Here is a 14,204-nt window from a genome sequence, read left to right as displayed (position 1 = left end):
CTGATGTCCTTGGCCGGCGCTCTGGGTGTGTGTGGGGTGTCGGGCTGGGGTGGCTGCTCAGCACTCCCTCCTGGACTGGGCGCAGTGCTGCACCTCCTTAGTCCTGGGCAGGCAGAGGCTGGCAGCGATGGCCTGCAGCAGCTTTTCTACGGCTTGGCCCCGGACCAGCTTCCCGCGGTGCCCAGTTCTGTGCCGTGTGCCCAGGGACGTTCAATCACTGGCAAGTGACCTGAGAGGCCCCTGAGGCTCCTGGATGCCAGAGCTGTGCTGGCCAGTGCAGCCCTGGCTGCTGGAGTGGCTCTGCCCACGTCCCAGACGCTGCCAGGTGCTAACCATGTCCCTCCCTGGATGACCCACAACAGTGTCGAGGCCCTGAGCAAGCCTGGACAGTAGACATCCCTGAGATGGGTGCGAGACCCCTGAAGCAAAACCAAGGCCTGTGGGCATCAGGTGGAAGGAGCAGTGGCCTGCGGCATTTCTGGGACCAGAGAGAAACCTTGCTGGCTGTGCCTGAGGCCCCACTATTAAAAACCCACATCCCCAGGGCTGGCACTGTGCTGTAGTGAGTTAAGCCACGTGGGATGCCAGTTTGAGTCCCAGCTGCTCCACTGGTGATCCAGCTCCCTGCTATGGCCTGGGAAAGCAGTAGAAGATGGCCCAAGTGCTTGGGCCCCTGCACTCCCACGTGGGTGGGAGACCTGGAAGAAGTTCATAGTTCCTGGCTTCAGCCTGGCCCAGCCCTGGCTGTTGCAGCCATTTGGGGGAGTGAACCAGTGGATGGAAGATCTCTGTCTCTCCCTCTCTGTGTAATGCTGATTTTCAAACAAATCAATTATTTTAAAAATAACCCACATCCCAGAAACCCATTCCATTGTGCTTAAAGCTGTCGGGCTGTCAGATTGATTTGAATGAATTTTAGATCTTTCTCAAGAGCCAACTTTTAATTAGCATGGAGTGAGCACAGCACACCCGCAGAAGAGTGGAGGTGCTCCGAGAGGGACACTGGCTCAGCCTGGCCCTTCTTGATGGCCAGCTAGCTGGTGATGCCCAGGCTGGCTCCTCTGGGGTTTTATCCTGCCCGCGTGGGGGCCTGGCCTGGTGGGAGGGGGCATTGTCCCCAGTGAGCAGCCTCAGCGTGGCTGTCTTTGGGGCTCAGCTGCCTCTGCTGACTATGCTACTGGACTGTCTTGTGTCCCATAGGGCCGATGTGTCCCTTCCCCGTCAACCTGATACCTTCGCTGGCTCCAAATTTTGCAGTCTATTTTCAGATGTGAAATGAGAGGCGAGGGTTAATAAGGAAATGGCCTTGGGTACTCACTGGGGTCAAGGCCATGCCCATCTGAACAAGTCCTCTACCACCACTGGCTTGAGGCCAGCACTTCCCCGTCCTCTGATCCATCTGGAACCGTGCCCAGTGGGGACTAAGCTCCTGCTCCCTGCTCCTTTCTCCGCTCGGCCCTGAGTCCTCCGGGGAGCAGGGGGGCAGAGCTGAGCGGCCGCCGCCCGGAGCGTGGCAGGAGGAGGGGACAGGGAGGGGAAGGTGGGGAGATCCGGCGAGAGGGGAGGCTCCAACGTCTCCTTCCTTCCTGGTTCCTGCAGCAGCTGCTGCCACTGCTCAGCTCCGTGAGGAGGGAGCCAGTGACTCAGAGGCAGAGCGCTGTGCGGGCCAAGGAGCACTGGCGTCCATGGACCTTGGGGTAAGGGGCCGCGGTGGCATCGGCTGACATCCCCCGGGGAGGGCCTCCTCCCACCTGGAGCTCAGGATCTGCTGCTCCGGAGACCAGGGCGGGAGGGGAGGTGGAAAGGGGACACCCGCCTGGCTCCCCGGGACCTCCCACCTTCCCGCGGATGGAGCCTCCCCCTCCACCGGCAAGCAGCGAGGGGCTGGGGATCCCACGGGGCCAGGGCAAGGGCACACATGGGCGGAGTTTGGGAACTTTCAATGGCTGAATACAGGAGTTGCCCCCCCCCCACCGCTCAGGCTCTTGCAGTGTGGGGCCCCCGTGCCTAATCTCCCCTCCACCTTACCCTGCCATGTCCCTGTCCCCTCCCAGCCTCAGCTCCTCAGGTGCTCGCTGGCTCCATGAGATCCGGGCTGCTTCCTCAGCCTCGGGCCAACCTCGCCCCTCCAGTCCCCTCCCCCGGCTTACACACGCACAGCTGCATGCATTATTGATCTCCCAGTGGAGCCAGAATGGCCAGGGCCAGTGCCAAGGGCGCCTGTAGGCACTGCTGCGGGACCTGGGCAGCCCTCCTCCCGCCCTGTGTCCCCAGGTGCTGCTCTCTGGGTGGGCAGTGCTTCTCGGAGGCCCTGGAGCAGCGAGGCTCTGGGGGCATGGGGGGCACCGGAGGTGGGAATCCTAGGGGCATGTTTGGGAAGAGGAGGCAGGGAGGTGGGGCGATGGAGCTTGTTCCAGGCCCTTAGTTTCCCCATACAGAGAGTGGGGAGGCCAGTTGGTAGGGGCTTGGGGTGGAGGGTGCTGAAGGCAGAGGCAGCTGGCTTGTGAGATGTCTCCTGTCCAGCTCTGAGTCCCTGTCTTTCCTCAGAGCCGTGTCCTTCACTCCCCTGCCTCACCTCTGATCACCCCAGGGAATCCGCCCAAGAAAGCCTTGTGTGTTCCCAGCACCCTGGTGTGCCCATGGTGGGGCTGGGCACTCTTCTGTCGGCTTTCTCTGGGCACCGGTCAGCTGCCGCTGCCGCCGCCATAGTGGCAGGGTGTGGGCAGGGGGACCCGCCCAGGGTGGTGTCGGGACCAACGGGAGAGGCAGGATTGGTGAGCAGAGGTGGTTGGTGAGTTGGAATCTGAGAGGCAGTGGAAGTGGGGAAGACAAGAGCAGGATCTGTGCTAATGGGGGCTCTCTCTCGCTCCAAGGTCCCCCTCGGGAGCAGGTGACGCCTTTCCCCTTCCAGCTGCTCTGTTTGCTAGCCAGGAGTGGCCTCTCCCTCCTCCATGGACGTCCAAGAGAGGGACCCCCCGTCCCTGGCCCAGAACTCTCAGTCCTCAAAGCCCAGCAGCGCCCAGCAGGTCCGAAGGGGATGCAGGGGTGACGGGTGGCAGGGCTTGGGCTGGGGGAGGTGGGGGTGGGGCATGGCGCCTCACCAGCCGGCCCTTCTCTCCAAGGCCTCGGAGCTGTGGGAGGTGCTGGAGGAGCCCCGCAGCAGGCTGGGGGCAGAGGGTGTCCGGCCTGAGAGGCAGGAAGGCCACCTGCTCAAGAAGAGGAAGTGGCCTCTGAAGGGCTGGCACAAGGTAGGGTGGGTGGGGCCGGGGGAGGGCCCTGTGTGGGGAGACTGCAGGTGCAGGGAAGGAGGCAAGCCTGTGGGCGCTGCTCTCTCCTCCATCCCCTCTCCTCTCCGGCTCCTGTTCCTCTCAGAGATACTTTGTGCTTGAGGACGGCATCCTTCACTATGCGACCACCCGCCAAGACGTGAGTGTGGGGCCTGGGCTGGCGGTTGTGGGAGGAGATGGGCTCTGGGGGCCTTGGGTCTACTGGGGAGAGGTTGAACTCAGGGGGCCACTGTTTGCTGAGTGTGGGATCCAGGGCGAGTCACAGCCGGCCTTCAGCATCCGCAGGTTCCACGTTCTTGGGTGCAATCAACCATGGATGGAAAATAATTGGAAAAAATTGTGTTTGTTACTGAACATGCGTATACTTGTTTCTTGTCAATGTTCCCTAAGCAACACAGCATCACAGCTGTGTACATGGCGCTTCCATTGTGTTAGGTAGTGTCGGTAACGTAGAGTAAAGCGGGCAGAGGATCCGGGGAGGTCACGCTCAGATTCTGCATGAGCTTACACAGGGGACTGTGTCCGTGGATTTGGGTAGCCACAGGGGATCCTGGAACCAACCCCCAGGATACTGGGGCGGTGACTCTACCTCCATCGGCCTTGGTTCCTCATCTGTAAGATGGGGAGAGAAGGACCACCCAGGTGCAGGCTGTTGTGGTGCACGGGAGGCGATGTGCATGATGGTACCCGGTGCGAAAGAAGCACCTCGGACCTGAGGCCTTACTGTCACCTGTCCCTGTCCCATGCTCATGCTGGGAAGGAGCCGAAGGCCTGGACACCCTCAGATTCCTGAAGGTGAGAGCACTGGGCCTGGCTGTATGACTCCCCGGAGTTCAGAACGAGCCTGGACACAGTGGAGTGCTCTGTCCAAAGGAGGTAACTGACAAGTCAGAACTGACAGTGTGATTGGACATGACAGGGGGCCTGTTGCCCAGCCCTGGAGCCTGGAGTGGTTGCAGGGAGATGGTGTCTCTGTGGCCCTGGGAGCCTAAAACCAGTCCCTTATTCCCCACCTCCACCCCAGATCACCAAGGGGAAGCTCCATGGCTCCATCGATGTCCGGCTGTCGGTCATGTCCATCAACAAGAAGGCCCAGCGCATTGACCTTGACACTGAAGACAACATCTACCACCTCAAGGTGACCTCCCTGGCAGCCAAGGAGCGTTTCAGTCTCCAGTTGGGCAGAGGTTCTGGGGCACACAGGGACAGGGGCTGAGGCAGTGTGGAGCTCAGGATCTGTCCTTGCGGTTGACAAGGACAAAGTTCCTCTCGTGTGACACAGCCAAGGCCAAACCCATCCCTGTTGGTTGTTTCGTGAACAAGCACAGTGCTAAGGGCTCAGACACACCCACAAGATGGCTTTGCCCCAACCAGGCACTCTCCAGGGAGACCTTGCTTGTCTGTGGACCCAGCTCTGACTTCCTGCTCCTGGAAGCCAGACTCTCCTTTCAGATAGCCCCTTCCTACATGGCTTCTGCAGATCAAATCCCAGGACCTGTTCCAGAGCTGGGTGACCCAGCTGCGTGCCCACCGCCTGGCCCAGCGCCTGGACACGCCCCGAGGCCTGCCCAGCACTGCTCACCGGAAGGTAAGGTGGGCCCTGGGGTAGGGGCAGGGGATGGGACCCCTGTGACAGCTGTGTAAGTGCCCACCTTCCTGCCGCTTGGACTCCCCCTGCAGGTTCCCGGCACTCAGCTTCCAACAGCAGGCAGTGCCGCCGCCCTGCCTGGGGTTGGGCCTCGGGAGAAGGTGTCTTCCTGGCTGAGGGACAGTGATGGGCTGGATCGCTGCTCTCATGGTGAGGGGCCCTGAGCACAGATTCTCTGTCGGGAGGGTCCCACTGTTGGGTCTAGGTGGCAGCAGCAGCAGCAGCAGCAGAGAGAATCTGGGGTGACAGTCTCTGCCTCCAAGGTGATCGGGTCCACTTGGGCCTTGCCCTGGAAAGCCTGGTCCTATGGAGGATGGTGGGGCTCATGTCCTAGGCACGTAGACACGGACGGAGATGACGCTGGTGGCCAAAGCCGAGGAGCAGTGCCAGGGAAGGATGCACTGTAGGGCTGGCTTCCTGCAGAGGGGCTGAGAAGGGAGGTGCAAGCCAGGGGAGTGGGAGGGGAAGGGCAGCCCCAGCCTGGGAGCAGGCAGCACAGGTGAGCTGTATCTGGAGACAGAGTGGAGACTGGGTTGCAGGCCTGGCAGAGGGAAGCCACACTGGGGGTGTGGGGGGGTGGGGGCTGGAAGTGCTTTGGGCCCCTGAGCAGGGAAAGGGGAGCAGAGTCAGGGTGGCCACGGCTGTCAGTGATGTCTGTGGAAGGAAGACAAGGGACAGACCTTGGGGGGACCCTGGCCAGCATTGGGGGAGCGACATCCCTGTTCTCTTCCCTCTGCCCCTCAGAGCTCTCTGAGTGTCAGGGGAAGCTGCAGGAGCTGCACAGACTCCTCCAGAGCCTGGAGTCCCTGCACCGCATCCCCTCAGCCCCTGTGATCCCCACACACCAGGTAAGGGCTGGGGAAGGAGGTGGCGGCCTGCCAGGGCCCTACACCCCTGTTGCTTCGCGGGGACAGCTTCCCCCCACCCCGTTCCTCTCTGTGTCCCTGTAGTTTCCAGAGAGCCCAGCATCTGTCGCTGTCTCGTCCCCCACCCCCCTGTCCCAATCCAAGGCTATGTCTCCATGACTCCCCCATGCCCATGGCTCTGCGCCCTCTCCCCGGGGCTGCCCGCCTCTCCTGCCCCTTCCCTCACCCTGCCAGTGAGCTCCTCCTACCCCCACCTGCCAGGCTTCAGTGACCACTGAGAGACCCAAGAAGGGGAAGCGGAGCAGCCGCATGTGGTGCACACAGAGCTTCGCCAAGGACGACAGCATCGGGCGGGTGAGGTGGGGCGTGGACGCCCAGGTGCGGGACCTGGTGCTCTGCATGTGGGTGACCTTCTAACCCTCCGCTGCCCCCCCTCCCCCAGGTTGGTCGTCTGCACGGTTCCGTCCCCAACCTGTCTCGCTACCTGGAGTCTCGGGACTCCTCAGGCCCCCGGGGGCTGCCCCCCCAAGACTACGCCCACCTGCAGCGCAGTTTCTGGGCCCTGGCACAGAAGGGTGAGTGTGAGCTGGCGGGGGTGGGGGCACAAGGAGTAGGCGCGAGGGCCGAGGGGGCTGATGGCCTGCCCCGCCCCCGCAGTGCACAACTCCCTCAGCAGTGTCCTGGCCGCCCTCACTGCTGAACGTGACCGACTCAGGGACCTGCACCCGGGCTCAGAGCTGTCCAGGACAGGGGTGAGGCTTGGGGGACAGGGCAGCTGGGGGGGGCGGGGCTGGCTCTGTGGAGATGAGGGCGGCAGGGTGGCAGTGACTCCCCCCTCCCCGTCTGCCCAGATCTCCGAGGCCCCTGCCGGCCAGAGGCGCCTCCACTCACTATCCATCTCCTCGGACACCACGGCCGACTCCTTCAGTTCCCTCAACCCCGAGGAGGTGAGGAGCCGGGCACCCGAGGGCCTCCTTCCTGCGCCTTCTTTCCCAGCAGGGCCAGGGTAGGGGGCAGAGGTGGATTCTGGGTAGGAACAGAGCCCAGGATCCTGGCTCCACCGTCTTTCTCCCCACATCAGTGGCAGCTTCTGCTTGACTGTCCTGGTGCTTGGATGTCTAATTCAGAGTGCAAAGAGCAGCGACAAAACTGAACCGTGATTGGTGGGCTCAGGTCCTCCGCCGTTATGGTCTGGCTGACCTGGACCTTAGGGGTGGCAGCACCCACTGGGGGTGAATCTGACTCCAGGACAGGTCAACTCTCGAGTCCCAGTCTGCTCTGGCCTCCCAGGGGGCGTGTCAGGATGGGGTGGGTTAACACAGGGAGAGGGCCCTGAGGGGGGCCAGTCTGTGCCCCGGAAGTATAAGCAGTTATGGCAGGGCCCTGCCACTTCCTCCCAGGCTGCAGGTCCTCCCATGCCCCTTCCCGCCTCCCCGGCTCCCCTCCGCCCCTCCCTGACTCAGGCAGCCTCCAGTTAAGGGAGCTTTCAGGTGGGGGGCGTTCCGCATCCCTGACCCCCATCCTGGTCCCGCAGCAAGAGGCTCTGTACATGAAGGGGCGAGAGCTGACGCCCCAGCTGTCGCAGAGCAGCGTCCTGTCCCTGGCCGATTCCCACACGGAGTTCTTTGATGCCTGCGAGGTCCTGCTGTCCGCCAGCTCTTCCGAGAATGAGGTGAGGGAGAGGGAATCTGACAGCAAGGGCGGAGTGACCTGGGAAGGCAGGGGTGGGGGCTGGAGAGACCCAAACCTGCAGTCCCCAGCTCCCTTTCCCACCCCCGGGCCACTCTCTCTGGGAATGTGCCGAGTCTATGCGGCCGCTCTCCCCGTTGTCGCTGTTAGCGTCTCCTGGAACCGCTGCCCCCGTCCCAGCTCCCATCACCTGCCCAGGAACCTTGCCTCCGACTCCAGTTCTTAGCAGCCCCCACGCCCCTCCCGGGCATCCCCTCCCCTGCAAGTGCCTGTCTCTCTCGGGCAGATTCTTGCCAGGCCCTGGGTACTGCCCAGCTCCCCAGGGAGGCCCAGACTGCCCAGCCTGTCCTCTGTCCCGTCCCAGGGCTCAGAAGAGGAGGAGTCGTGCACCAGCGAAGTCACCACTAGCCTGTCCGAGGAGGTGCTGGATCTCAGGGGAGCTGAGCACTGTCAGCAAGGTGCCAGCCAGGCGTGTGGGCCGGGGGGGCGGGTGTGTGTGTGTGTGTGTGTGTGCGCGCGTGTGGCAGACACAGGCCTTGCCCCTGGCCCAGGCCCCATGCAGAGGCAGCCCCTTGTGGAAACTGGTGTGAACAGCTTTGGGCCATGAGCTTGGGAATGTTCCAGGAGCAGCCCTGGGGCCTGGGCCGGGCTCAGACCTGGCTCTGGCTTCTGTCCACAGGCTGGGAAGGCTCAGATAGGGCTGACCGAGAAATGAAAGGTTCTCCCTTGTTTTTAGTACTGTGGCTTTGCACCTGTCATTTCTTCTTGGAGCCACTTCCCTATCTATAAAACGGGCTGAATGATTTGCATCCTGACACCTGTTTCTATGTTTCTAAAGGGGATAGAAGGCCAAAGTGGGGCCTTGGGAAGGCTCCCAGGGCACAGGCTGTCCAGCAGTGGCACCTGTCCCCCCCTGGGTGGTTCTTAGCCCTGTGGCCACCAAAATCCCCAGAGAGCTGGTCCAGAGTTAGATCCCCCCCCACCCCCCCCACCCCCCCGTCAGGCAGCATTTCTACAAGTGAGTGCCCTGTGGACCAGCCTGTGGCCTGCCGTGGCCGGGACGCCAGTGTCCTCGGGGAGAGTGATGTGGCTGGGACTGGCCCAGGGGGCTGTGTTCCAGGGAGACCTGCCGGGCCCCCACGCCGCCGCTGCCTGCCCGCGGCCAGCGGCCCAGGTGCCGACGTCAGCTTGTGGAACATTCTTCGCAACAACATCGGCAAAGACCTGTCCAAGGTGTCCATGCCGGTGCAGCTCAACGAGCCGCTCAACACTCTGCAGCGGCTCTGCGAGGAACTCGAGTACAGCAGCCTCCTGGACCAGGCCAGCCGCATCGCGGACCCCTGCGAGCGCATGGTACTGGCCCCTGCCCGCCCCAGGGCCCCTGCTCGCTGAAGCTCCGCCCCCAGGGCCGGGACTTGGCGCCCCGCCCCCCCTCAGCCCAGCGCTTCCCCCCGACCCCGCCCCGCAGGTGTACATCGCCGCATTTGCGGTCTCGGCCTATTCCTCCACGTACCACCGCGCGGGCTGCAAGCCCTTCAACCCGGTCCTCGGGGAGACCTACGAGTGTGAGCGGCCCGACCGTGGCTTCCGCTTCATTAGTGAGCAGGTGTGGGTGCCGGGAGACGAGAACTGGCCTCGGGTTGCTGGGCACAGACAGAGGCTGGGGTCAGAGGAGCCAGGGGTCAGAGGAGCAGGGACAGTCATCTTCGGGCCAGGCCCCGGGGCACATGCTGGGGGTGTCAGCGGCTGTGCTGGAGGGAGCTCCCAGCTCCCCCGGGGGAGGTCACGGGGAGTTCCTGTCCAGGGCTCTGAGGTCAGAGGAGAGAAGCTCCATCTGGGGGTGGACTCTAGGGGGCGACCTTGAGCCAGGTCCTGCGCTGAGAGGGTGGGGTGTCCAGTGTCAAGGAGCCGAGCAGGTTAGGGGTAGGCAAAGAGGAGGCTGGAAGCACGGGCAAGAAAGAGGTCAAGATAGGAGGTTCGGGGTTTCTGATTAGTTTTAAATCCTGAAGGCAAGGGGCGGTGAGGAGGACTGAAGAAGGCAGTGATGGGCTGGGAACTGCCCTTTGTGGGAGCATTGGGGCTGCCGCTGCAGGGGGTCAGTGGGTGCCCTGCTGAGACCTCTCTGGGTGGGGCCTGCACCTGGGCTGGGCCCCGCATGCTGCCGGTGTCAGGCCCCAGTTGTTGGCAGGCTTTTCCCTCGAGTAGAGGACAGGGGAGTGGGCGCAGAGGGAGAGTCAGGTGCAGGGACCCTCTTTCTGGGGGGGATTCGGCAGGCTGGTGTGTGTCGGGGGTGCACGCAGGAGACCAGTGCTGGCGTTTCTGGCAGGCGGTGGAGGAGGTCACTGAGGGTATGAGGTGTGATGGTGGAGGTGATAGGCAGGAAGGAAGGGAAACCAGGGTGGGGCGGACAGACCAGGAGAAAGTAGGGCAGTCGGGGGCCTGGAGGGCTGGGCTGCAGCCAGGAAGGCAGGCTGTGGGGCATCATGGTTTCAGGTTCCAGAGGTGGAGCTGTTCTCAGGACAAGGCCAGGCATCTCCCAGGGGCTGGTGTGGACACTGCGGTGTGTGTGTGTGTGTGTGTGTGTGTGTGTGTGTGTGATCGGCTTTGCAGGGAGGAAATGGTTAGGGGAGAGGGTCCCCTGGGGGAGCTGGGTTTCAGGCAGGGCATGGCATGGAGGCCCCGCCCACCACTGTTTGCAGAAACCAGCAGGGTCGGCCAGGGCGGCTCCAGAGGGGAGAATAGAGGGACCCTCTGGGGAGAAGAGGGGTTGGTGGCTTTGTGTGGTGGCCAGGGATGACAGGGATGAGACCTGGAACTAACTGATCTGATGGTTTGCAGGGGAACGGGGTGGGGGTGGGTAAAGGACTTTGGGACAGCCCCAAGAGGATGTCTTTGCTCATCAAGGTCTCCCACCATCCCCCGATCTCGGCGTGCCATGCGGAGTCCGAGAACTTCATCTTCTGGCAAGGTGGGGAGCGGCGGCGCAAGGCAGGCTGGGTCCAGGGTAAAAGGCAGCTGGGGAGGGGCTGGGACATTCTCTGGCCTTATCTCCGGGATGCCTCTCCCTCCTCAACCCAACTGCAGACATGAAGTGGAAGAACAAGTTCTGGGGCAAATCCCTGGAGATCGTGCCAGTGGGGATGGTCAATGTCAGCTTGCCCAGGTGAGCACCCTGAGCCCCCGGCAGACAGGCCTAGCCCCGCCGTCAGGGGACAAGTGCTGGGGATGGGTGAGAGAGGCCTGGCCTGGAACTGCTCGCAGCAGGGGAGGGGAGTGATGACTACGCTTTCCATCTGTATTTACGGCAGTCGGCAACACAAAAAGGTGAAAAGTCTAGAACAGTAAAGCAGGAAGGGCCCATCAAGGTCATCTGACTCAGCGGCTTTGACACTTTTTTGGCTCTGACTCACGCTAGGAGTGCCTTTGAAGCTTTGAGGTGGTGCACACATGTGTACATACATGTGCATGCAATGCAACACACACACATGCACGGGCAGAGAAACCTAAACTGATTTCAGGATGCCTGGGTCACAACCCACATTAGAAAAACCCTCCCTAAGGTCAGTTTACAGGTGGAGGCTGAAGCCAGAGGGGAAAGGCCTTGTTCTGATTGGTCCAGGAGTCTGCCACGGGTCTCGGAGCCGGAAGTCCTGGGTGGGAGTCTGGGTTCTGCCAGTAGCAGAAGGCTGGGTTGCCTCAGAGCCTGGCCTGCCCACGAATCAAATGAGAGGAACAGGTCCCCCTGGGGGTGGCAGTGCTACCGCCCCTGCTGTGCCCCTGTAGCCCAGGGCAGGTGCCCTGTCTGTGTTTTTCCAAGGCTCAGGGGCTTGAACGTGAAAGCGCGTTCACTGCCTGCCTCCATGCAAGTGGCTCTGCTTGCTAAGTGCAAGTCCTCCTGCACTGCAGAGCAGAACCCAGGACCCCGGCGCCTTCCCCCAGGCGCCCCCTACTCACCTGTTCCCCGGGGCCGGCCGCTTCCCTCCCGTGCCCTCTCCTGCAGGTTTGGGGACCACTTCGAGTGGAACAAGGTGACATCCTGCATCCACAACATCCTGAGTGGCCAGCGCTGGATCGAGCACTACGGGGAGGTGCTCATCCGGAACACAAAGGACAGCTCCTGCCACTGCAAGATCACCTTCTGCAAGGTGGCAGCCCCGGCCCGCCCCGCCCCCAGCAGCCTCTGCCCCAGCGGGCCTCCCTGGGTAAGGGCCAGGGGCCCCTCCCTGAGCCCCCGCCTTGCCCACTGCAGGCCAAGTACTGGAGCTCCAACGTGCACGAAGTGCAGGGCGCCGTGTTCAGCCGGAGCGGCCGTGTGCTCCACCGGCTCTTCGGGAAGTGGCACGAGGGGCTGTACCGGGGACCCCCGCCAGGCGGTCAGTGCATCTGGAAACCCAGTAAGTGGGGCGGTCGGGAGGGCTGGGCGGGGCTGAGGGCAGCCGTGGACAGTCCACCTGCCCCAGCCCCTTGCCTCCCCCCAGACTCAATGCCCCCAAACCATGAGCGAAACTTCGGCTTCACTCAGTTTGCCTTGGAGCTGAATGAGCTGACTGCGGAGCTGAAGCGGACGCTGCCTTCCACCGACACGCGGCTGCGGCCCGACCAGAGGTCAGTGCCTGGCCGTGCGCCCCGCCCCCGCGCCGCGCAAATCTGGGGCCCGGAGGCCTGGGATTTGGGAGCGCCTGCGGGCCAGTCCCGCTGACCGCATCCACACCCCAGGTACCTGGAGGAGGGGAACGTGCAGGCCGCCGAGGCCCAGAAGAGAAGGATTGAGCAGCTGCAGCGGGACCGGCGCAGAGTGATGGAGGAGAACCACATCGCCCACCAGGCTCGCTTCTTCAGGTGCCGGCCGCGCCCCCGCCCCACCTTGGCGGAGTGGGCCCAGGCTTCAATCTGATGCCCCTTCCTGCTGCCCCCCCCCCCACACAGGCGGCAGACGGACAGCAGCGGCAAGGAGTGGTGGGTGACCAACAACACCTACTGGAGGCTGCGGGCCGAGCCCGGCTATGGGAACCTGGATGGGGCCGTGCTCTGGTAGCCCTGGCCCTGGGGGCAGGGGGACCCGGGGGCCTCACTCCTCCTGCCCCCAGCCCTGCCACAGACACATGGGTGGGGCTGGGCTCCTCCCTCACTGCCCTTCAATTAAAGGGGCATTGCTGGCGGCGGCCCCCCTCTGCTGGCTAGAGGGTCGGCCGGCATCTCAGCTCCTCGCCACCCAGTGGTTGGGTGAGAAGCAGCATCCAGGCTTCCCCAGTCTCGTTGCCCCAACAGCCGGCATGTAAGCTCCATCATCCCCTCCCTGTCCCCCGTGGGTGCTCGGGGGAGACCCCAGGCTCCCAGGGGCTGCTCCCCACTTCAGTGCCTTCTTAGGACACAGGGGACCCCCTGATGCTCCCCAGGCATTCTATGCCCAGGGTTCTGAGAGGTTCAAGTGAGCGAGGGAGCAGGCATGGCCTCTTCTCCTGCTCCGCCCAGCCCCGCTGCTCTCCAGCACCGGTTCCCCTCGCCCTGGCCCAGCAGGACTTTCTCCCGCTCCCTATGGCTGCTCCCTGGCCAGTCCTCTGTCCCCCTGCATCCCCTTGCCCCAAACTGCACAGCGCCTGCAGCTGCCCGCCCCTGCGCCCTGACCCGCAAGCGATTCCCTTCCGTCTCAGTCAGCAGATCCCCCATGCACGATGCCCCTCCGAGAGGCAGGGAGCAGACGAGGCGCCTGGCCTCAGACCCACCGGGAGCGAGTGAACAGGTGTGAGTGTGGACGTCCGTGTAGGAGAGCGTGTGCGCATGCGTGTGTGCCTGCATCCTGCTTGCCGGCGAGCAGGATCCCTTAACCGAGCCAGGACAGCCCTGCGCTGGGCGCCGGCCACAGCTGCTGCTCCTCTCCTGGAGGCTGCCCTCTGGCGCAGGGGAACTGCTATGACATTCCAAGCCCCAATAAAGACTCCCAGACTTTGGCCTGTGACCATTCACTGGAAAAGGCGTGTGCTCGTCGGGGAAGGCCCTTGGCCACCGTCCTGGGTTGAATGCTGTCCCGCGAGGAGACGTGTTCCTGGCTCCTGTCAATGTGACTTTGCTCAGAAATGGGGTCTTTGCGAATTGAGTCAAGTTCAAGTGAGGTCATGGTGCGTGGTGACTGATGTCCTTGTAAGAAGAGCAAAATGTGGGCGCCCAGACATGCACAGAGGGAAGGTGACCGTGTGCAAGAGACACGGGGCAGCAGGCCACGTGCAGGGGGAGGCAGAGACTCAAGTGATGCATCCACAAGCCAGGAGCGCCGAGGGTTTTGTTGGAAACCGTCAGAAGCCAGGAAGAGGCATGGACGAGGCTGACAGAGACAGACAGACTCCCTTCTGGGCCTCCCAGCAGGAACCAACTCTGCCGATATCTTCATTCTCTTCATTCAGCCCTCTGGCCTCAGCTGTGAGAGAATCAATGTCTGATTTTAAACCACCCAGCCCGAGGCTGCTGCAATAAGTTTGTGGAAAATAGAATCAAAAGATAATTTTTACAAAGTTATATATTTGAAAGTTACAGAGAGAGAAGGAGAGATACAGAGATCCTGCACGTGCTGGTTCACTCCCCAAGTGCCCGCAATGGCTGGGGCTGAGCCAGGCCAAAGCCAGGGCCCAGGAGCTGCTTCTGGGTCTCCCACATGGGTGGCAGGGGCCCAGGGACTTGGGCCAGCTTCTGCTTTCCCAGGTGCATTGGCAGGGAGCTGGA

At 62.8% G+C, this 14,204-nt stretch overlaps 1 protein-coding gene across 2 annotated transcripts; it reads left to right on the top strand.

Moving 5' to 3' along the window:
- Positions 1-781: 781 nt before the first annotated feature.
- On the top strand, positions 782-13,438 carry OSBPL7 (oxysterol binding protein like 7). Of its 2 annotated transcripts, XM_002719327.6 has the most exons (23): positions 782-1,697; positions 2,874-3,026; positions 3,123-3,248; positions 3,373-3,426; positions 4,312-4,425; positions 4,768-4,875; positions 4,968-5,085; positions 5,680-5,783; positions 6,063-6,155; positions 6,244-6,376; positions 6,459-6,553; positions 6,653-6,748; positions 7,336-7,473; positions 7,855-7,948; positions 8,596-8,843; positions 8,959-9,096; positions 10,395-10,458; positions 10,575-10,653; positions 11,491-11,635; positions 11,740-11,884; positions 11,969-12,095; positions 12,207-12,329; positions 12,417-13,438. In XM_002719327.6, exons 2-23 carry the CDS (start codon positions 2,952-2,954, stop codon positions 12,523-12,525), a joined length of 2,526 nt encoding a protein of 841 aa, XP_002719373.1. In that variant the 5' UTR covers positions 782-1,697; positions 2,874-2,951; the 3' UTR covers positions 12,526-13,438. The 2 variants fall into 2 exon arrangements, 1 of the variants encoding a protein (XP_002719373.1); XR_519318.5 differs by lacking the exon at positions 12,417-13,438 and having other exon boundaries at positions 12,013-12,095.
- Positions 13,439-14,204: the final 766 nt, after the last annotated feature.

The sequence above is a fragment of the Oryctolagus cuniculus genome, chromosome 17 (assembly GCF_051225735.1).
Source record: "Oryctolagus cuniculus isolate XC-2025 breed Fujian yellow rabbit chromosome 17, ASM5122573v1, whole genome shotgun sequence".
Classification (NCBI taxonomy): Eukaryota; Metazoa; Chordata; class Mammalia; order Lagomorpha; family Leporidae; genus Oryctolagus; species Oryctolagus cuniculus.
The sequence above is the reverse complement of the archived record's forward strand: the minus strand, read 5'-3'. Positions and strand labels throughout refer to the sequence as shown.